Genomic DNA, 23,370 nt, shown 5'->3' with positions numbered 1-23,370 from the left:
ACAGTATCCCTTCAACCTGCACACCCGTAACTTGTTTTCTTAATCACCCAAGTCTGAGGATAAAATTACATACATAGACTTTCTATATGATCGTAACTGCCACTTTCAGAAACTCCAGACTGTGTTTACATATTTCATAGATCTAAATTTAGATCAGTTTGTTGTTTCCCACTGACATTTTTAAAGCTGTCCTGAGGCTATAACTTGAGCATCTTTTGGCAGCAGCACTGACTTAAGCATTAAGTCTGTCATTCACCTGCCTGATTCTACTGGCATGCCATTTAGTTCTGTGTAAAGTGGGGAAATTATCATGCTTTAATTTTTAAAAACGAAACAAAAAACTTACACTCCTCCCCTGAGGCTCTTTCTGTTGAATTTAGTTTCCTGATCCAGCTTGCACAGGAAGGAAAGACTTGAGAGGAGGAACAGCTGTGTAAGCATAAGGGTTGCTTAAGTGCTGTTTTCAAATGCTTAAATACAGCCTGAAACCTTTGTGTGTTGTAACTCCTGTGTAGCTCATCATTCTAAGCCTCATACTTGCCTATCTTTGCATCTGCAAATCAGCACCAACTCTTCTACTGATACCAACAACTGATTTTGAGGTGGTCTCACCGATAGCTCACTTGCTAGTTTCACTTTCTTTATAATAATTTTTAGAAGTAGCTTAGTCCTTTAATAATTGATTGTACTTAGCAAGTATGCTAGGAACTAAGAGTTGGAACAGTTACAGCAGTTATCTAAAAATAAAATCACCATTGAGGCAATATTTACAGAAAATCTTGGGCATTGCTAAGGAAGATGAGATGATTGAAGTTATCAAAACTGCTTGCCAGCTATGAGGCTTTCAACTTTAGTGCTCCTTAGAGGGTGGAAGTCTGCACTATAGTTCTGCGTTTGGAAAGAACTCCTAATGTGTGTTCACTTCTGATGTTTGGTTTTGTTCTTGCAGTCAGAGAAGAACTAGTGTAGGGCAGAAGCACTGACTCCCACTAAGTGTGCTTTCAGTATGTCCGGTAATCCTCTGAATATGCAGTCCTCTGACTGCATTGAATATGCAGGCTGTTGTGGAAGAGTCATGAGGTAGCTGGAGCTGGAAGGTAGCTAAAGTTATCTGATCCACCTGTTCACTCAGAGTAAGGGCTATCTTGAATCAGGTTGCTTAGGATCCTGCCCCACCAAGTTTTAAGTGTCTGTAAGAATGGAGATTGCACAAACTTTGGGTAGTCCTTTCAAAGTGAGGGTATTTAAACATTGATACACACACCCCTCCCCCCCCTTACAGAATTTCCCTTTGTGACTTGTCTGTTGACTCACTCACTAGACAGAGAGTCCAGCTCCAACTACCTCCTGGGGAGCATAGCAAAGATAAAGCCAGCTCAGAAATTTTCCTCTTAACCCACTCTTCCTAAGATTGTATAGGCCTTCTGGTGGCCTTTGCTGTACTTGCTCCACTCTGGCAGATGAGCAGTACAGGACAGCCACAACTGAGTGTTGTACCCCAGTGGAGTGTCAACAGTACCAAACAGATGGGAATAAACACTTCACCAACCTCCTGGTTATGTTCTGTTTGAAACCAGCATAGTCTGTCTTGTTTGCAGTAAGGGCTCACTGCTGACCTACACTTAAATTACAGACCCTAGAGGCCTGTTGTGCCGAATTGGTCACCAACCTCTGTTGATACTTGGGGTTGTGCCAGGTGCAGCACTTTGCGTTTGCCTGTGTTGAATTTCAGTGAGTCCCTGTCAGCGATGTTCTGTGACCTGTTGAATGTCTTCCTGAACGGCAGCCCTGCCCTCCAGTGTCAACTGCTTCTTACATTAAAGACTGGTTATAGCTGGAAATCCTGTTTATTTAAGTCAGCACATCATGTTACTTTAATGTCACGACTAGTGTAGGAAGAAGATCAGCCTAGCCTTGGAGTACAGTAATACCAGTTTCTGGAATCAGGAATGCATTTGGTGCTCTTACCAGCTTAAACGGAAACATGCAAAATGTGCTTTACTTTTCCTTGACTTCCTCATGCTTCTTGTAACAGCAACATCTCCTACAGGTACTCAACTCCTGTGTTGCAGAACACCAGCCCATGTTCTTGCTCATTCTCTAAAGTTTCACAATTCATTGTGTGCTACATGAGCAAGCAGGAAGGTGGTTGCTGTAACGAGCTTTGCAGGAGTATATGCATCTTCCTGTGGTCCCCTTTCGATTGTTGGAATCTTCACTTGGTACTTACCTGGGTTCTCACCTCAGTGATAGAATGCCCCAAAGTCATCTGGATGCACAGACTCCTTGAAGAGCCCCATACTCTTTGTTTCCTATTCTAGAGACTGACAGGCTCTCCAGGAGCTGGGTGGATCCCTATAAACTTGCCAATGGACACAGGCTTCAGGGGTAGAGTTTGTTCCATAGAGTGTGCAAGTATGCTGTGGTATACTTGGAGCAGATACATGTAATTGGGGAGTGAGGAGGGAAGGGTGCTGTGTTAGCTATACTTTAATTTGGGATCTACTAAGTAGCATGTCTGGTACTATGGGTTCATAGTTATTCAAGAGGAGTCCTTTAAGAAACTTGAGACTATTACTTATGACAGCTATGGATCAATGTAAATGAACCCTTCCCAGCAAGAATGTAATTTTCCCTTTGTGAATCTTTTGCTGGGAATAAAGCTTCACTCCTTAGAGTGTAGGTGCTTTACCCAAGTTCTCCATGCACAGACTTACGGAGTGCAGTTTGCAGTATTAGAAAGGACATAGTTATATCAAGAAATTGAAGTTGGTCTGAAATTAGCAACTGATACTCAACATCAATATCTGATTTATTAAATGGCATCTAATCATTAAATGCAGAGATGCCTTTTACTGTGAATGGTTAATGGGAAAGTCTTGGGTGCTTTCATAGCAGATTCACTTGAAAAACATGTGTTGCAATGTGGAATGTAGTTTATTGCTGTCTTTTGACAGCTCATGATACAAGGCTGTTTGGTTACTCTGGTATTCCCAGTGGTCATAGCATTAGCCCCATTTAATTCTTATAATTTAGGACATGGAATTGATTCTGATATATATATATATAGAGAGAGAGAGAGAGAGATAGAGATATATATATGGGATACAACAGAGGCTATTGAAAGCAAACCTGAAGTTAATAATAGTGTTAAAAGTACTGCCAACTAAAACACAGCTCATTAGAACTATGGGACATTGTCACATATCAAACTAAGTCTTAAACTTAAGATGTATTGTGACTGAGAAGCATTTTTACTGAATGTGTAGCCACAAATTGCCTACAGTTGGTTGGCCTCTGTGAGCGTTAGGAAATTATGTGCAGTGATATTAATTTTTTTAGTCCAAGTCACCCTAGATTGGTTTTCCTGCTAGGGACATTAAGTGCTGGAATCTGTTTCCAGTTGCTTTTTCTTCTGTGTTAGACTCTAGACTTCTTTCCATGTGTAATCGTTTTCTTCCCTCCTTCACTCAGATTTCCAGAAGTGGTAGGGCCTTTATCACTCTGAGTATTGTGCTATGCATGAAGGTTTTGGTGGATGAACTTCAGCTGGAGACCTGTTTGGTGTGGAGGGTCTCTGGGTCAACCTTCACAGTATCCAGACTCTCAGGACTGGAAATTCCTGGATCTTAGAGTAAATGTACTGGACATGGGTTAGTTTCTAAGGAAATGGTGTATCTGTATCCAGTAGAAGGATACATGTTCATGATCCAGTCTGGACTGTGAGTGTTGTACAGCAGTCTCTACTGTGTGTGTCGTGCTCTGCTTTCTCTTTCTTAAGTTCCCTGAGACTTCTTGCATCTCTAACCACCAGGAAACGTGCATCTTCATATGACCCTAGCCTCACCCTTTTGGTAGATGAGAGGAGTCCTTTCTGAGCCTCTCCTATTGCATTGCTTCTTGTGTAGCTTAAGGATGTTTCCCCCTGCCACTTTCCTCAGACTAGTGGGTCACCACTTTAATAATTCTCAGAGAAGTGAATTGACTGACTCATCTCCCTAGTGTTAACACTAAATGTAAAATTTTACCCTTTTGGCATTTTGTTAATCATTCTGAAAACTATTTAGTCTTCATTCCGGTTTCTTAGATGGCACTAAATGTTTTGATACAGAATAGTCCTTTGTCTTTTATACAATAATTTCTGTAATTTTATTTATATGTACACATGTACATGGAGAAACATAAAAATTGTGGAAAAGTTACAACTGCAGAATAGGCTTTTTGAATTAACTTTCAGTACTTTGAAATTGGGAAGTTTTGCTGTAGGATTAGAGAAGTGAAAGGACATTGTACTGTTAAAATCCCAGTGCAAACATGTCACAACAGTATTAACTTGGAAGAATGGTGAGAAACCATTAGAATACAGTCAAATATTAGAACATATAATGTAAAATTACATTGATTTAATTTTTAGCAAATACTTTTAATGACTCTTTTACATTTTGTAGGATTCACATGATGCTTTATTGGAATTTGGGAATAACAACCTCCAAGTATTGGTGGATATCACAAGGGAAGGAGTATGGAAAAATCCAGTTCTTCTTAAAATTCTATCCCAGCAACCAGTAGAAACTGAGGAAGGTAAGAATATGATTTTAGAGATGGTATGTGGTTATTAAGAAATTACTTGGTGCAGATTTGGTGGGGAACCAGTGATTTGAAGTCAGAAGGGACTTGTATTTTAAATTGCCTTGTGCAGTAGTATTCATGTGTTGCTAAATGATATTTATGATGAAACTGTCTCACTGGCACGCTGAACAATGTGTCCTTGCTAATGCATCTCTTCTTGGGCTATACTATCCATCGGTTTGAATATTTTGAAACTCCATTTTTAAAAGTAATTACTTCATTTCCCATCATAAAAATACAGAAATTTTGCTCCCTGAGGTGATTTGAAACTCTGTTTTTAAATGTTTTCCTGAATGCCTCACAGGGAGGAGTTCTATGTCCACACCTTTCAGAGGCATAAAAGATGCATATGGAGGGGCAACATGAGTGTGGAGGTTTCCTTTTATTAAGTTCTGGGCTGGGAATCTCATTATGGAAATAAGATCTTGAATCAGAAAATGTTGAGAGGTGAGGGGAAAAGGAGTTTTTAGTGTAACTTCATATAATTTTTTTAATGTCTTCTCTTAAACTCTCCTGTACTCGCTGAAATTTTTTCATACCTATTAGTGGTACTATGAAGTACTTGCAGGTATTTCTTTTAAGTCTTCCAACTGTGAGATCACAGTTTATCTTGGTGGTAATCTAAAGTTAAAAATATTATAGAGGGGAAGAAGAGCTTAAAATATTTTTTCTTAAAAATAAAGGAGCACAAAAAGGGATTTTAAATCAAGCTTTCTTCCATAGCAGAATCCTTCTTTCTGGCTTTCAGTAGCCTCTCTTTGAGGTGTGTTAAGTTAGTACTTTTTAATAAACAAGAAAGCACATTAAGGTTATTCAGAGGTGTTGCATTTAAGGTAATGAAATAATTTGGTAAGAGATGAATCCCCTTGCGTTCTAGCCGGTCCTCAGAGATTAGAGGGGCTGGGGGCGGCTGGATTTATCTCTTAATAGCTGTGCCAACTGAGGCCATAACTATAGGCCTGACACCAGCTGCACGAACAGCCCCTATGCTGTAGGTCCGGTTGCATTCAAGGGAAGCAGTCAGGGTCACGAATAGTACAGTTTATTCTTATGCAACATCTACAGATTCTTTAAGATTGCCTACAATAAATGCACAAACTGCAGGCTGGCTCTATAGCACTGCACACAAAAAACCCTCGATTGCAATCACACACACTTAATTCCCAGGTAATCACTTGGCGTAGCCGAGGGCCCAAATCTTACCAAAAGGCGTCCCTTTGCGGCGGGGGGTGAGGAACACAAACCCGTTGGTCTGTCCCTCTGATTTGGTATCAGATTATCGTCCTTCCGAGTTAGATACAAACTCTGGGTAGTGTTTATCTAAGTCTGCATGTGTGTGAGTGGGTGGGACTGTGGTCAACCCATTGTTTGAGTAATGACACAGCACATTCCTTGGTGCAAGGTGTGTGCTGTTTTTCGTGGGAGAAGAGGAAGAGTGAGAGAGAAGGTCTGCAGAGTACTGCAAAACAGCCCTTGAGAGAAGGGGAGGAGCAGGAGATAAATCTGCATAGTCATGTCAAATGTTCCTCGAGATAAGTGGAAGAACTGGACCACGCAGCCTCCACCTCACTTCACATTCCTCGTTGATGCCATGGCAACACAAATCACTGGATCTCCATCCAGTCCTGTGTTTCTTCTGGGCACCATGTGTTAAGGAAATGTGTGTTTTGCAGATTTTTCACTGTTTTGCCTTTCCCACACTTCCAGCAAGAGGATATGTAGCTTCCCTGTGCTAGAAAGCATTAAAAAGAAAAAGGCAGCCAAGGGTGGACTGCAGTCTTTGCTAGCCTTCACTTCAGGTATTCAATAGTATGGCATTTAAATTCCAAACAGCATTTAATCCCATCTCCAACATGTCTTGGAAAGAATTGCATTCCATGCTAAGGTCCTGTCTTGCAGTTGTTTGTTTATAGTATTGTTGGGCCATCCAGTTGCACAGCTGCTGCTCTTAGTGTACTTCTACTCAAGAGGACTTGCATTTCAAAATTGGTCCATATTACTGAAAACCTTCAGCTGTTGAAGTATCCCTTACTCGGACAGTGAGGGCTAGTGGTTAGCTAGCTTTGCAAACTCCCTTTACCTGTCACAAGCCAAGAGTTGTTCTGGAGGACTGGTATGAATTCTAGTAGGAGCAATTTCCTCTTATGTATCTGTGTGGGCTCCATGATAGATTAATTTTCTTCTTACACACATGACTGGTTTTATCAATGGCTATATTACTAAATGCTGCTACACTTGTTCATTCCTATGCAGGAGGACCTTGACGTGGTTCAGACTATCTCTTGACTTCAGCAGTAATAGCATAGAACTAGTTTGTGCACTCCTTTGGCTTTTAATTTGGGTTGAAGTTTCTGTTGAGAAACTGATTGACTGACACATCTCTGACCATGTTGAGTTGGGCTGAGTGTAGGTTCCCGTTTCTGAGGTCACTTGGCAACCCTGAAACTATTGATTTCTTAGTGTTCTTTATTGAGGACATATTTGTCTGTTTAGCCAGATCTGAATACAGGCCCAGAAGAATGTCCTCACTGATCTTTCTTGCATGTGATGCTGTTACCGAAAACTTGGAATAAAGAATTTATCAACACCTATTTGATGGGGATAAGCAAACACTTCTTTATTGACGGCCAGGTGCGTGAGTGAGTGCTCTCACTAACAACGCACCACCAAGCACCAGAATCATACAACTTATATAGAACCTATTCATACATATTCATTAAATATTCATGCATAAACATACTATTTCCTGGAAATCATTAACATATTCTCCTCCTATTTCCAATTCTGTGCGGTAGAACCCAGAAACATCTAGAAATGGGTCTGGGGTGTAATTTGGGTCAGTGGTCAACGAGTCGATGGTCGCGATCTCCCCCTGCCAGAATTACCTTTTGCCTAGTTTCTCTGTTTCTTGGCAGGAACTTACAAGTTGCTTCAGTCAACTTTCCCCAGTTCCCATTAATTCTGGATTCTGACATTTCTATGCATTACTTTAGGTCATAAAATACCTTATAAGTAAACACTATATCCAAATTATCTTGAATCTTAAGCCTCTTATCTAAAGTTCTAAATGTTCCTACTAGGTGATTTTGACCAATTCCTTCGGCCTTGGTACAGGGCTGTACAGGGGATTTCGTAGTAGCATTGGTTGCTGTATAATGTGCAAATGCAGAATAAATGTAAGCATATCATTCCCACTAAATATCTCCTATAATTCTAGTCAATAACAAATCAGTAACAATGCAAGCAGAGGCAACAGGACATTCATTGGAGCTCTTCCGGAAATTTTGTAACTGCTCAAGTGCATTGTCATATAGTCTGGTGTAGTCCACAGGCATACTTCAACAGTCTGAATATGACTTTGGAATCCCTTGTTAGACCACTCTGTCAAAGGAAGGTTTCTCAGGTAAATCATAGGGTAAAGAGTTAGACATTTCAAATAAAGGTCAATTCTAAGAAGCCAAATACCTGCCTAAAGTGTCACTTCTTACCAAGTGTCTTGATTTTTGTGGCAATCTTGGAAATCTTGGTTTGGTGGTTTTGCTTGCTTTCAGGGTATTGAAGAGCAGATAAACTGAGAAAAGTGTCGTCCTTGTGGCCTGTTGACATGCAACATAGTCCCTTAGGCATATCTAAAAAATCTTTCTACCATCTTTCCAAGCTATTTGAATGTGTCATCGTAGCACCTATCAAGATGCTGGTTGAGTGCTTTCAGCTGAGAATGCAGGGAACAGTAGATAGTAGTAGAGCTTGCATGGTATCTGTCAACGTGTAGAAAGACAGTGAGGGCACCACATGAGAGTGCTCTCCTGTTCCTGCTGTTCTGGTTTGCAGCAAATACTGTGAAAGTGGTAAATGAAAGTAGTAGCATTATTAGTAATGGAAATGGGAAAACAGGAAGAGAGGGAATGGGGATATTCAATAGCTACAAATACTATAAAGTAATGCTTCAGTAGTCAAATAATTCTGTATCCTTACAGATGATGAAGGGTTTTTTACTTGGTTGGTTTTGTTCTTGTTAGTGTCTTGGGAGACTAAGAGCATGTTGAACAGGTATTGAAGATTTGCAGGGAATTGTAGGAGAGAACGTAAGGCCGGGAAAGAGGACAAGCATAGGATTCAGTCTCCTGTAATTGTTGCCAGCTATTCAATAACATTTCAAAGAAATCAAAATGATGCATATCGTGAGTCACTGAGTCATAAAACTATAAAATGTTACAGGAAGAGAGAAGTAGATTGAGGGCATATGTAAAGTTTACTCTTTTCTCAGAAGGCAAGATGAATGTGCCAGATTTGTATACTGTACACTGTGGTGCAAGGCACAATGAAAACTTAAAGAAATCATGTTCACCATGCCAACAAATTATGGCATGGAAAATATTTTGACTCCTAAATTTTGCTGCTAATGTAACTGGTTTATCTTCTTGACATCATCAGACAAGTGTAATTCAGTGACTACAGAAGTTACAACTGAAATACCAACTGATCCATGAAGCTGTATTACACCACGTGTTATGATTAGTAAAATCTTGTTATTGTGTTTTACTTTCATTTCTTTGTTCAGTCCCTTCTTTTTTCTGCGCCAGGAAGTCAGATGCTGCTGTAATACTGTTTGGCTTGCAGAAAGTCTGTCTGGATAGCTGGAATTACTCTTTTGGCCTTCTGTAGGACATGGTTGGAGCTAGAATTAAGCAACTATCTCCAGATGTCTATTGGATTAACTTAATTGTTTTTTGCCTTCAGAATCATATCAAGTAAATACTTGTATCAGAGATCTTAAGTCAGTGATTAGTTATCATGTTTGTCTTCCTTCTTGTGTGACTTCTTTGCTCTGTGTCATGTTCTCTTCTGGCTGCTGGGCTCCATTTGATAGAAGTAGCAGGAATCAAAATGCACTTTACAGGTCACAGCAGGGATGACAATTCTACTGTTGGGCATGTTGAGTAAGGGGCTGCAGAAAGAGCTCTAGCTCAATGGTTTTTCAGTTGGTTTAGTTAAACTGCTATTTTATTCTTCAGTACAACAACAGTTTCACAAGGCTATCTTCTGAAGTGTTGTTGTAAATGGATGCTGTTTCAGTTATCTAAAACTTAGTTTCTTGTATGTCATGCTTTTTGGGTCTTCGTGGTGTGTGTCTGAAAAGCATTCGTAGTTCTTGCGCTTGGGGGCCTCTGATAAGCCAGATGTAGAGTAGTTCAACATGCCCAGCTGGAGCTTTGTTTTGTAAACTGGTAGTTCATATTAATGATCATCAGATACTTACCTGAATCAAAGATCCTGAAAATGTGACATGTTCTTTTCTCTTTTGATCAGAGTTCTTAATTATTTTTTTTAACGCACTGGCCCTGAAAAGGAACTGACATCAGCTGTAAATACAGCATACCAAATTTGTTCCAGCAAAAGTTTCATAGCAGCTTAGGTTCTGTCTGCTGCTAGGGTGGTTGTTGCTGTTTTGTACTGTCAGCTGGCTCAAGATGCTTGTTTTGGGCAAGAATATTTGCTTGAGGAAAGGGCCACAAAAAAAATCATTGCTGCTTATACCTAAATGATATGAGTATCCCAAAGTGAACATAATAGATGCTGTTCAGCAGTATGGACCTCCAGCATTTTTCTATGCCTAAGGAAGTGAGTTTTAATACTCTTATTTCAAGATATTTTTTTTTTTTGCCTTAACAAATAGTATCATTCAGGAAGAACAAAGAGGTTAGGGTGAGTGTGCAGCAGATGAATACCAACATCTTGGTATGGCTCTATGGACATGAGCTGGTTTGTAGGAAAGCTGGGAGAACTCTCTACCACACTGCTACTGTAAAATATACAGACCTCAGTGTTGTTTGTGCATACTTAGCGTACTTTACTGCGCTTTAGCAGACTGTTGTTCTGTTCCAGAGGTACTTCCAGTGGAAATGCTCACCTAAGATGCTGTTTCTGTTGAACATTTCTGATAGTGACCGCAGGCTCTTTTCATGCTTTAGAGCCATCCATGCTTCATAAAGGCTGTATTCATAATATTGTGGTATAATTTAAATTCATCTTATACTACAAGTGTTTTGGGTGAGAGGGGAATATCTTATCCTTACTTTTTGGTCCTGAAATAAAAGAGCCCTTCAGATATGTGTAGAGATTTTTTTATAGCAAGCTGTTTTAGTCCTGAGATGCTTGGTAGAACACTGGGATAGAACAGACAACAGCAGGCAGTCTAGGAAGAGAAGGAACAGAAAATCTGTTCTTAGACACGTTTGGAAACATAACAGATCTAGTATTGAGTACAGAATTAGGTTCTGTGAGGGGAAAACAACTGTTCTGAGGAATAGGCAGCAAAATGAGGTTTTGTTCCCTTTTCAGGGAAAGGGCTGTTGTTGCAGGCAGGCTGTTGGAAAGAAATAGACACCTCAGAGGAAAACTAGGTGCTAAGGTAGAAATAAAGCATGAGTCAGGTATCAGACTTTTGCTCCTACCTTCACCACTTACATCTGCATGACAGAGGAGCCCAGTTTGTCATCTACATCCTTTGCAGAGCTTGATCCAGACTTGCTGAGGTGTGGTGGAATCAGCCCAGGAGCACAGACCTTCCCCCCTGGGGGGCCGGGGGCGGGGACGTGCTTACGGGCCACTCCCAGAGATTGCAGCAAGTTGAGACCCTCTTGTTCATACCAGCAGTGAATCCACCTCCTGTATTTCATCAGCAAGTTTCTCTCATCTGGGCTTAAAGATAAAAGTGTGAATGTTAACCTGAAAACATTGAATTTTTCTGGGTGACTGCAGATACTCTTAAAACACTTCCCATGTCTTGACTAACTGGTTCTGATATATTAGTAAAAACTTAATTTGAGCAATTGTGAAGTGCATGTCTATCTGTGTAATAAGGAACAAGAGGAATCTAAATCATTCTTAGAGCAGGTAAATAGAATATCTTTTTTTTTCCTAGTATTTCTCTTACTCTTCTCATGGATCTGAATTTTTTTTTTAATTCTTCTGTGAGCCAAGAGCTGTAGGAACAGGGACTACATAACTGCTTTGACTGCTTGTGGGCACTGAAAACTATTACTGACGTGCCCATGAATGTATGCTTCACCTAGATAGATCACTTTGTTCTGAGTAAGCAAGCCTTCTTAGCATTCTTAACAGGGATCTCTTGGCCACCTTGTTGTGGTAGCAGTCTCTTACATCAAATAGGATGGGTACTGAAGCAGTGTTAAAATTTATCCTTGATAAATTTTCAAGCACAGTGTCATATACAGATGTAATTTTTAAGAAAGAGAGGAGGCTTGTTTCCTAGCAACTGGAGATCTTACCGCAGACTCTCTCTTGGTCAGACAGCTTTTTTTACCTTCTCCACTGAAGTTGCTTTAATGTGAAGTGTCAGTGTCAGCTATGTCAAGAGTTTGCTGCTCAGAGGTTTTTCCTGTGAAAAATGGAAACCAGTACCGTAGACTTGAATCTTAAAATGACCTCTGATGTGCCACTGGGCAAACTTCTGCCGAGTACGAGTCAGTCTCACTACAAGCATGTAGTGTGCACTTGGCCCCCGAAATGAGTGTTCTGTTTAGATGCACATTGTAAGCCTTCTGCCAACTAGTGTAGTGTCTGTTAGAGAATGTTTTTTTCTCTTTGGGTAATAATTTAAGTGCAGAAAGCATGAGAATTTTCTTGTTTTGTATTATGTACAGTCCTCTCTTTCAGAAATTTATATACTATTGGTTTCTTGGCTACCTGTCTCACAGAGTAATAATAAGATATTAACATAGTGAAAATATTTTCATGCAATGGCTCTTCCACTAAGTTGTCATTTGAAAGCAAACTTTCTTTTTTGACTAATCCAGAGTCTCTTGCAGGCTTTACAGGTAGCTGGTTGACTACAGCTGCTGCAGAACACTGGTTCTAATACATGTTTTATCAGAATGTCTCAGGCATTTCCATGATTTCTTCTGCAAATCATCAGACAGTTTGTTCCTTGGTTGATGTGTATTATTGCATGCAGTATAAGAATATATCTACTCCTCTTAATTCTCAAAGGTCTTTTGCAATACATACAGATCTGGAGACTAGTATCAAGCCTTTCTGTAAATGTTTGCTGAGCTGGAAATAGCACCATAGCTGTCTTGAAGCATACTATTTCATCAGCTTAGTCAAAGTGCATGTACCTTTACCAGAGCTTTTGATGCTGTCTCTCACAATATCCCTCTGGATAAGATGTCCACCATTCAGCTGGACAAGTCCATAGGACTCAAAGAATTATGGTAAATGAGGTTACATCAGGCTGGCAGCCAGTCACCAGTGGGGTTCCCCAGGCCTCAATTCTAGGGCCAGTGCTCTTTAATGTTTTTATAAATGATCTGGGTGCAGGCATTGAATATACATTAAGTAAGTTTGCTGATCATACTACATTAGGAGGAGCTGTGGACTCCCTCAAGGATAGAGAGGCCTTACAGAGAGATCTGGATGGACTAGAGACCTGGGCAATCACCAACCATATGAAATTTAACAAGACCAAGTGCTGGATTCTTCACCTGGAACAGGGTAGTCCTAGTTACACGTGCAAATTGGGGGATGAGAGGCTGGAGAGCAGCCCCATGGAAAGAGATCTGGGGGTTTGGGTTGATGGCAAATTGAATATGAGTCAACAGTGTGCCCTGGCAGTGAAAGGGGCCAACCATGTCCTGGGGTGCATCGAGCACAGCGTAGCCAGCGGTCGAGGGGGGGGATTGTCCCACTCTACACTGCCCTGGTGTGGCTCTATCTCAAGTGTTGTGTGCACTTTTGGGCACCTCAATGTAGGACATACAGGACACCTTATATAGGACATATCCATATAGAGGAGGGCGACCAAGATGATGAAATGCCTCGAAGGAGGAATTAGAAGGAGCAGTTGAGGTCACTTGGTTTGTTCAGCTTGGAGAAGAGAAAGCTGAGGGGTGGCTTCATCGCAGTCTACAACTTTCTCAAGGGGGGCAGCAGAGGGAGAGGTGCTGGTCTCTCTCTGGTGACCAGCGACAGAGCGCAAGGACGTGGAATGGAGCTGCATCAGGGGAAGCTCAGATCAGGCATTAGGAATAGGTTCTTCACTGAGAGGGTGGTTGGTCCCTGGAACAGACTCCCCAGGGAAGTGGTCACAGTGCCAAGCCTGTCAGAGTTCAAGGAGCATCTGGATGATGCTCTTAGTCTTATGGCTTAGTTTTAGGTAGCCCTGCAAGGGTCAGGGATTTGGATTCAATGATCCTTATGGGTCCCTTCCAACTTGAGATATTCTGATAAGTATCTGGGGAGAGAGTCAAACTAAATCTGTCAAGTTTTTAACAGATTAAGTAAATTTTGCTAACTGCTTACAAAAATAATCTGAAATTACATTTTTACTGTTGAATTAGTTCATCAAGTCTCATAATGATTAGTTGTATTTGATCTAGAGCATAAACCTAGAATGTCTTAAACACAGTTCTTCCAAAGTACCACAAAGATAACATTTTCACCCTCAATTTCATTTTGTATATTTTGGCATTATGTGGGGTTTTAACAACTTGGGTGGAAAAATCTCAGGTTCAAAAGTATGTAATGCTTTGTTTGAAATATTTTTGGTTCTTTAGAATATGAAGCTACAATTAAAAGTTGAAGACTTTGAATCTCAGCAAGACTACTGGTTTCTCGTTCAATATAGTGCATGGTCAGATGGGTGTCCTTTAGGCACTGCTGTGGCATGCTTATTGCATTGATGGATGCTATCATTTGGTTGTGGGGGGTGTCTGTTTTCTATAGCCCAGTACTCTCTCCCTATATAGTTGGTCTGAATTTGTTTGGGAGAAAATATTCCATTTATTGCTGTCACTTTTTATCACACCTAGAGTTTCCTAAGAAAGCTGACCATACGTACACAAGTTTGTAATAAAATAAAGTGTGAATGCAGTGGGACAATTGCAGTTAACTGTCAGCTGTAAATTGGTGTATTCTCAAAGGCTTTTTTCTTTTCCTAGCTAATAAATTGATTACACGAGAAGGGCCTTCCTTTCTACAGATGCGAATAAAACATTTGATGAAGTCAAACTGCATCCCACAAGCTACTTTCTTGTCAAAATTGTGTGCAGATTCTCCAGAAATTGCAAATGTTTCATCTTTTCGCCAAGCCTACATCACATGTGTGTGTTCTATGCTGCCTAATGAAGACTCCATTAAGGAGGTTAGTAATCTATAGTCCCTTTTTAATGTATATTTATGAAGCATTCTAGAATGTATTTCTGCAGTACTAAGAACTGAAGCTGAAGAGTGAAACTGGTGCAGCAGAGTTCCAAAAGAGAAATTATCTGTTGCAGGCTGCAGTAGGAAAGAACGTTTGTACCAGCTGCTGTTGTAGATGAGTATGTATTATATGCTTGCCTTCAAGGTTAGATGTGTTTGAAAGCTTAAAAGTTGTAACTTCAGTTCCCCTTGTAAGCAAAATATAATTGGAAAGCTGTCTTTTCTGACTGGAATACTAGTACTAGAGCAGTTACTTCTCTGCTAGTTGTTCTGACCTAGGAAAGAAAAATTAAAAACAAAACCAAAACAACCAAAAAGCCACAAAACAAACCAACCCCTTTAGAGTCGTTGCTCCAGAACTCTAAACTCGTTTTTAGCAGTTAGTCTTCCTCTTACAGTAACAATCAGTAACGATTCCACATTGCAATTGTAACAGCAGTCATACAACTCTTGCCTTGATCTCACACATCTTATTTTATCAGTCTCGCTGTTCTTGTTAGAGTTGTATGGGTTTGTAGTTTTAAAAGTGAAACTTGAACATTTTGAGTAAGCCTCTGTGAAACTGGGGGAAGCTTCACATATGAAAAAAAAAAAAGCACCTCTAATGTGTGCCCTTCCTGAGCGAGTGGCAGACTTGTTTGGAGTGTTCTTGTTATACATGTAAACTATTTAAAAAGTGTTCCTTTAAAAATACTTATTTTGAAAAATAAATGTTTGGATAGGCGTACCCTCCAACAGTTCAGTTCTGAGCCAGATTCCCCCCAGTTTGCTGTACTGTAGCAGCAATGAATGCATTCAGCAGCTCACTGCAGGCACGATCTGCGTACTGAAGGCGTTGGGGATATATGGGTAACTTGCAACATGTTCTTTAATGGGATTGACTACTAATGATGAAAGGCATGGAAATCACATTAAATTGTGTTCAGTGTTTAGTTTTGTTTAAGAGTTGTGAAGTGTAGTTTACCTGTTTTACCTAGATACTCAGAAAAATCTTTACTTGCCAGTCAAGTATTAAAACTAGAACATGGATTGATGAATTGAATCAAATTATGGTAATCACTTAATTAAGCCTTTTATGGAAAGATGAATCCACTAAGCATCAAAGCAGTATCTTAAAACAGTATGGTTTATTGGCATAACTAGACCTGTAGCCAACACTGTGAAAAGCATAAAGTCAGTGGTGTTACAGTGCCAGAAGGTTGACACCAATAATTGGCGATAGGAGGATTTGCGTGTAATGTTTCTCTGCATGCTTGGTCACAGGTATTGCGTAGTTGGCACTCTTTACAGAATTGCTGAAATCTGAGACTTCTCAAAGACTTTTGTTTCAACCTTTGTTTTCAGAAGGCAAGGATTGTGTTACATCTTTGTCTTCCTTACCTATGGTCTTCCTTGGGTGGAAAGTTATCAGCTGGAAAGCTTCATTGTCTTTCCCTCTTCCTCTTTTAAACATACAACCCAAGAACAATTCCTTATTCTGTAGGCAGTGTCTGGAGAGGGCCTCCAAAACATGACTGTTCTTCAGCTTCCCAGTTGAATTGTTTTATGAATGGGATAATGGGCATTTGCTTAAATTCAGACTTCAAGTGCTTTACTCTCAGATTTCTGAATGGTCTTTCCCAAAGAAAGTCCAGACTAAAGCAAACCCTACTTTAACAAGTGGGGAAAAGAAATGGAAAAAAGATGAAAGATAAAGAGCTCAAAGAATGGCAGCTGTTAGAATGAGAGGTGGCAATGACCAAAAACCCAGTGGGGTGAAGAGGGAATTAACTATAATAAAAGAAACAAGGGTTAAGTGACGTTTCAGAGGAAGATGGGGTAGATGGAGGAACAGGGCTTAGCTAAGAAAGTAGATGTTACAAAAAGGGTGAATATGAGTAAAGATAGCTTCGGGAGGGTTGGAGGTACAGAATTTGTTTTGGAATATTAGGATATGGTCATCCCTTCCCAGGATGGAAGTGATTGGAATGGCTAGGTCAGGCTTGGAAGTTAGATTGCTGAGCTTCTTAAAGTTAAGGCTGGTGAACTACTTCTCTCTATATCTATAGGCAATAACATACATATATATGTGTGTGTGTATATACATGTACACACAGGCACTATAGATACATGTGAGTATTTGTGGTTATAACTCTGTGTATATACATTATATATAAAGTTGTCTGTTGCATTTCTGGTACCTTCTGATACCTTGGACTGATCCTAAGGCACACATGTAGCAAATAATATGACTGTAATTATTCACCAGAATCTCATGCTGCTCTGTGAGAAACGTAGTAACAGAACTAAGAATTGCTTTCTGGCTTGCTGATTCCAGTGTTTGGCTTGAATTTGCCAATTTTATTGAACCAATTAAAACACTAATTAAAGAGGTTCTCCTACACAGTAGTTAACAAGTAGTTAATGACCCTGTTTACTATTGCAAAAAGCATGAAGCCTCCAGTGTTTCATAATCTAAGATGGCTTTCTCTGCAAGGCAGGTGCTAGCCACATGTAGCAATAAATCGGGGGTTTCAAATGAAATAACCAGTTAAAATTAAAGCCAGATTGTTTCAATTGTAACTGGTCATCTCTGTAGGATGTCAGTGTGATTGTTTGCTAGGTTGCATCTGCGTTCCATATGGCCATCTTTTATCATCAAAGTAAGGGGTTTTTTTTAGTCTGGACTTTCTTTGGGAAAGACCATTCAGAAATCTGAGAGTAAAGCACTTGAAGTCTGAATTTAAGCAAATGCCCATTATCCCATTCATAAAAAAATTCAGCTGGGAAGCTGAAGAACAGTCATGTTTTGGGAGGCCCTCTCCAGACACTGCCTACAGAATAAGGAATTGTTCTTGGGCTGTATGCTTAAGAGCAAGAGGGAATGAAGCTTGTTAAAACAGTGGGGAAGGATAGCTGCTCATCATGAGTTTGCTTGCAAAGATATTCTTAGTTACTGTGTTTCCATTGTGAAGTTAAACCAAGTGTTGTCTTACCCCTGTAATTTCCAATTTGCTTGGAAGATTGCAAGAACTTAGCTTAAGTCTTCCTTGCCCTGCAAACTGTCTATGCTGAATTAAATACTTTTGATATAAAGCATGTTCTTTTATTAAATGTTGAGGCAGCAGCTTCCAAATTCTTGCAGCTGTAGCAGCATTATTTAATGTAAATAATTTAATATGCTGCAGAAGAGTAACCTGCATTTGCAGACGCAAGAGTACGTTGTCCCAACTCGGCTAGGCGGGGATTTACAGTCTCTGAACTGAAACTAAATAGCTTTCAGTCAGTTCATGGTATAGCTCTAGCTCCTGAAAGGAGGGTAAGTCTCCCTAGATAAGCAGATTGGGTGTCCCTTTTTTTATTAACATGATGTCCTACTAAAAAACTGGTAGAAGGCTTAAGTTAGTAGTAGGAAATTTTTATTATGACATAAGAAATCAAATATCTTTGTAATATTAAAACTTTTTCTTCAAACTAAAATGACATGGAAGACAAAGACAAGATAAATACTACGTGGTTATATGTTCCATGGAATAACTTTGAGGGGTAAACTGGCATCCTTCTTGTTAACAGAACGTGAGGAGGATGACAGCATTTTTCAACAATTCTAGTTTAAAATATTTTAGTACTCTTCATTCTGTAGTCCCTGAACTTTCATTCAGCTGTTGGTCCTGTTGGGTTTCTAACAGAATAACAGAAGCACTAGTCAGCATTCCAGATTTAGTAAAGACACTTTCATTTAGCGTCTGGTTTGTCACTTAAGTAAGTGACTGGATATTGTTGGATGATTTCAAGCTGTGCATTTGGACTTTTTGCCTTAAGTGTTATTTTAAACAAAACAAAAAAAAACCCAAGGTCTGAAAAGAGATGGATCATTAACAAAGACTGAAATAAACAGGACTTGAAAACAAATTGCCTTGTTGCTTACTGAGTAGTTAATGTCCTGAATATGAGTGAGTCTGGCCAAAAAGAATCAAATCTTTGTGAGAAGGAGAGCAAATCCACTGTGCTGTGTGACCCCAGGCTGCTCCAAGCGCCAGACATGCCTGTTGCTGGAGCTGTTTGTGCTGTTCTGCTGGTCCAGCGTGTAGCAGAAGTTCCAGGTCTTGTTGCAGTGTGAGTCTGAGTGAGGAGTAACTGATGGCTGTTAGAAATGTGCTTTTTACCATTTTGCAGCCTAAGAAACCTTTGTAAGTTAGGTTTTAAGTTTATGGTTTTTAAAACAGTGGTAGTGTGGTTCAGTGATTTTTTTTTTTTTTCCTTTAATGGAACTGGGAAGCTGAGCATGGTTCCTGTCAAGTGATGCCTGGCCAAGTAGATCACAGATAGGCTGCCATGTTGTCTTCAGGTTTGTGGAGGAAACATATCCCATATTTACATGCACTGACAATTTTTGTTTTTCTAAAAACCAAAACCTGGAAGATCAGGCTTGTATCAAAGCACTGTGTGCAGCCTCTTGCATTATTTAAGAATGTTTGCTGCAGTATTGAGGAGATTATCAAAGGCAAAATTTGGGTCACATAGCTTTGTTTTTCTAATTTGCTTTATAAAACGTGCTGATGGAAATTGTAATCTAAAAAGAATAGGAATAACTGAGTGGGAAGAGGTAGTAGAATACTGAGAGAAGACTGGAGGTGCCCAGCTATCAGACACGTATTCAGCTAAACTTAGCACACAAGCTGAAAGCCTGTGTGCCTGTAGGTACCAAAGGTAGATGAGAACATAAAGGTACTGCTGGCAAAGGATGCTGGAGGGAGATGGTATGCAGCATTATCCTTTTTTTTAAAAAAAAAAAAAAATCTGTAATCTAGAACAGTGGTGTAATCTCCTGTGCAGTGATGAAGACCAGAATTCTTTAATGTGGCCATTGGTTTGGGCTTGCTTTTCCATCTTCCCCAACCTGATGGAGGTGGCACTTGATTTGCAGATATTGTCAGTGCTTATTATCTCTGACATGCAAGGAGCAATGAGGTCTGTCCCCTTAGCAAAGTGTTGTCACTTAAAACAGTTCTGAAGGTTTCTCTCTTGCCAGAGATGAGTTAGGGACAACCCCCACCCCCCCCAAAAATAATCTGCTACATTTTGCTCTTTTTCAAATGCAAAACTGACACATCTGCAAGTACTTAAAGCTTGTGAATTGCTCTAAAAATGTCTGCTGCAGAAGGTCAGTCATGGGTCTCCAGTGGAACACCAACAGTCAGAGGACCCTAGAAAATGTTGACGTTTGCTCAGTGAACTAGTGTCAAGCCTGTATGGAAAACTGGGGTAATGTAGCTGCTTCTGCTTTTCCTGCTGAATGAGATGTCTGTGAAAATTAGTTTGATACATTTTAACTTCCTTTTGTTCTTTCTGTATCATTTTTCATGATTAAGAAGAGACTTGAATTGTTTATAGTAGCAACAGCTGATTAAAATAGATGTTGCTTGAGTACAGCTTGTAAATTGGAATAGATTCAGTGGAAAAATGTAGTCAAAATAGTGTTGTCTTAATAGTAAAAGCACTTCATAATTACTGCTTGTGGTCTAAAATACGTGTCTTATAACCTGTTTTGATGCACAGATAGCCTTTAATAAAGTAGGCTTTCTAGAACTTCCATGGGCTTTGTCTCTCCTCTAAACACTTCTATTTTTTACATCATGCTTTGGAATGTGATTGCTCAAAATCGGCACTTATGGACAAAGAGGACAAGAGACTGGCTTTTTCACATCTCTTGACTTTTTTGGACCTGGGTTTTAATTTTCAAAAGGAGGATGGGGATGCCTGCAAGTGCAGAGAAGGAATGGGAAGTTTTAGATAGACTGTTGCCTGTATGTATTTTGATAAGCTGCCCAAAGTGGAAGATGATCCCAAAGAAAATGAATACTGAAAAGGGATCAGAACTAACATATGTGAATTCTCATGCCATTCTGTAGCTGAAAGGTGTGATATGAACACTGGGTATTAAAACAAGACATAGTGTTTTGTTCATGTGTTTGAGACCCGTTCCTGTGATGCAGTAAACATGCATTTCTTCTGCAAACATGCTGAGAATAAAGTGCCTTTTCGTTTTCTTTTTTTCTTTAAGATTGCAAAGGTGGATTGCAAAGAAGTACTGGACATCATATGTAATCTGGAATCTGAGGGACAAGAAAACACTGCATTTATTCTTTGTACAACATACCTTACTCACCAGCTTCAAACAGCAAATGTGTATTGCTCTTGGTAAGTAATAAGTATTACTGCTACTCTTAACTGTTCCTCACTGGCTTCACTGTAAGACAATTGAGCTAATAGAGTACAAAAATATGTAGAGAAAGAAGATACGTCTTTAAATTGAGAAGTGTATCAGACTGAGGTACTTTCTAGATAATTTGTGAAAAGATAAATAAGGACTCATTACAGCAACAGAGCAGTTGAACAAAAGTAATGTTTAAATCATTTTAAAATGAAGCAGCACTCATATTGTTGGCGTTAACAGTAATGCTTCGACAGTATAGTAGCTCTGTAAGCAGTGCTGGATCAGTGCTGTCTGGGTTGATACTAAACCCCTAAGCTCTGTGGTTCCATGAAGTATGTTGTAATTCAGTTCTTCCCTCTTGAATACTTAAACCCATGAGAGTTTTGTGCCTCTTTTCACTTCTTCCACAGAGATGTAAGTAGTAGGAGTGTGCAGAGACAGCACCCTTTACCTCCCCCCTGCCCCTGAGAACCTTTTTATATTTTTTGTAATTTCTGTAACTGAGAACTGTAGTCCTAGATCTTGGCCAGATTGTGACTATAAAACTTCTCTGCCCTCTTAAGTGGCTGGAGATACAAAGCTTTTTGCATCTCTGTTTCAGCAGTGGCAAACTGGTAGATCCAAAGCAGGGAAGCTCTTTTCTGCCCCTTACAAAATGGATTTGTAGTTTTGGCTTTCAGGTGTAGTTTTCTCCTGTTTAAATGCTGATCTGGATAAAACTTTGTTACCAGACATCTTGAGTATATCATGGGAATATGGATTCTCTCAGCTGTGGCATTGTTCATTTACTCCACATTTTAAAGCCATTAAGTTCTCATAGCACTTAAGTGTCAGCAGGATGATTGATAGTTTAGCCTGGTCAGTGTGTACCAGAAGGCCAGAAGTGTTTACATATTGCTTCTGTTGCAGGCCAGAAATGTCTTTTTGAGCAAAAGCATACCTTGTAGTGAGAAACAAACTTGTGGAAGACTCAAGAGGAGAGAGTCCACCGCACTTGGAAGTTCTAAAGGCTGACTGTTTCTCACTACTGAAATGTGTCATTAGAGCCGTGTCCAAAGAGATACGAGGCTGAAGTCCACCCCATGGTCTCTTTTAAAAGAAAAAACAAAACATACAAAAAAGCAACAACAACAAAAAATCCCCAACAACTAACATTCTTTCAGGGTGAACTCAATGATTTGCTGTTGTCCAAGGAAACTTTATAAGCAGTTCTATCTGAAAGCTGTATCCCTAGGGTGAAAATGAAGAGAGTTGGACTTCATGTGTAGCTGAGACTTTTAAACTATTGGGACTGGAGAACAGACTTCAGTGATGTAGCATTTATTGTTCCAGAATAACACCTCTCTTTTTGTGACAACTGTGGGTAGATTTGTTGCTTGCAGTATGAAGACTGAACTGAAACTAGTTAGAATTTGAATGAAACTTTCAGGTCCTGTAACTTGTGTAACTCGTCTAACCTGCGTTTTCTCCTGACTAGTGAGTCAGGAGAGATCAGTTAGAGCTGTAGGTTTCTCATCCCCATGTCAGTCTCGGCTGTGATGGGGCCTACCTAAGGCTATGTCTACACAAAACATGGTGCAGCTGTAACATGAGTAGGTACTTCCACATCAGCTTTAAAACTGGCTAGTCTAGGTGACAAGCACTGAAGGCTTGAAGATACAAATGTTAGTAGACTCTAGTAACAGGTATTTTCCTACTTAGAGAAGGTGTTAGCAGGTGTGTGTCACTCATGCTGAAGTCACATCTTTATGTCTACACTGCTGTTCATAGTGGTTGTTAGATGGAAGGTGCTGGTTCAAACAGTGCTGCTATGTCTATGCATGCCACAGTTGCCCCCCCTGCTGCTGTCTGGACAAACTCCTCAAGTTCCAGCTGCCTTCCCCCAGGGACGAGACAGGAGAATGAAGTCTTCTGTCTAACACTGAAATTGTATAGGTGTATAAATTCAAATTCTAGTACCGTGCATAGCACTCCTTGTATGACAGAATTGCACACAAAGTGGTCTGTACCCACTGAAGAGCAAAGCTTCCAGGGTGCTGGAGCCCAGATTGAAGTTCGCTTTCTGATGGACTCCTGTCCTGTGAAACTAGTGTAATACTTCTTGACTATCAGATTACTTTCTCCCTTTGAGGCTGTACCTTTAAGTCTGTTTAAAAAGTCCTGTTGCTTGAAAATAAGGATACCTTGCTGGTCTAATGGTGAACTGCTGTTTGATGGAGCAGCCTTTTTATTGACCTGCACTTACTTTCCTTGTGGCAGATGCAGATCTAGTGATTATTTAGCCACAAGGTAGATGAATTCAAGTGGCTGATAATGACATA

At 39.9% G+C, this 23,370-nt stretch overlaps 1 protein-coding gene across 3 annotated transcripts in view; it reads left to right on the top strand.

The window, feature by feature from the left end:
- RLF (RLF zinc finger) overlaps positions 1-23,370 on the top strand; it is a 52,151-nt gene that overhangs the window by 16,941 nt on the left and 11,840 nt on the right. The window contains exons 4-6 of one of the 3 annotated variants that reach the window (XM_074850662.1): positions 4,449-4,581; positions 14,592-14,794; positions 20,897-21,033. In XM_074850662.1, coding sequence (XP_074706763.1) covers positions 4,449-4,581; positions 14,592-14,794; positions 20,897-21,033 — 473 coding nt within the window. Of the gene's footprint in view, positions 1-4,448; positions 4,582-14,591; positions 14,795-20,896; positions 21,034-23,370 lie in introns of those variants that run through there. The other 2 variants (XM_074850664.1, XM_074850663.1) reach the window with 2 other exon arrangements.

Source organism: Strix aluco, chromosome 26, assembly GCF_031877795.1.
Source record: "Strix aluco isolate bStrAlu1 chromosome 26, bStrAlu1.hap1, whole genome shotgun sequence".
Lineage (NCBI taxonomy): Eukaryota > Metazoa > Chordata > Aves > Strigiformes > Strigidae > Strix > Strix aluco.
The sequence above is the reverse complement of the archived record's forward strand: the minus strand, read 5'-3'. Positions and strand labels throughout refer to the sequence as shown.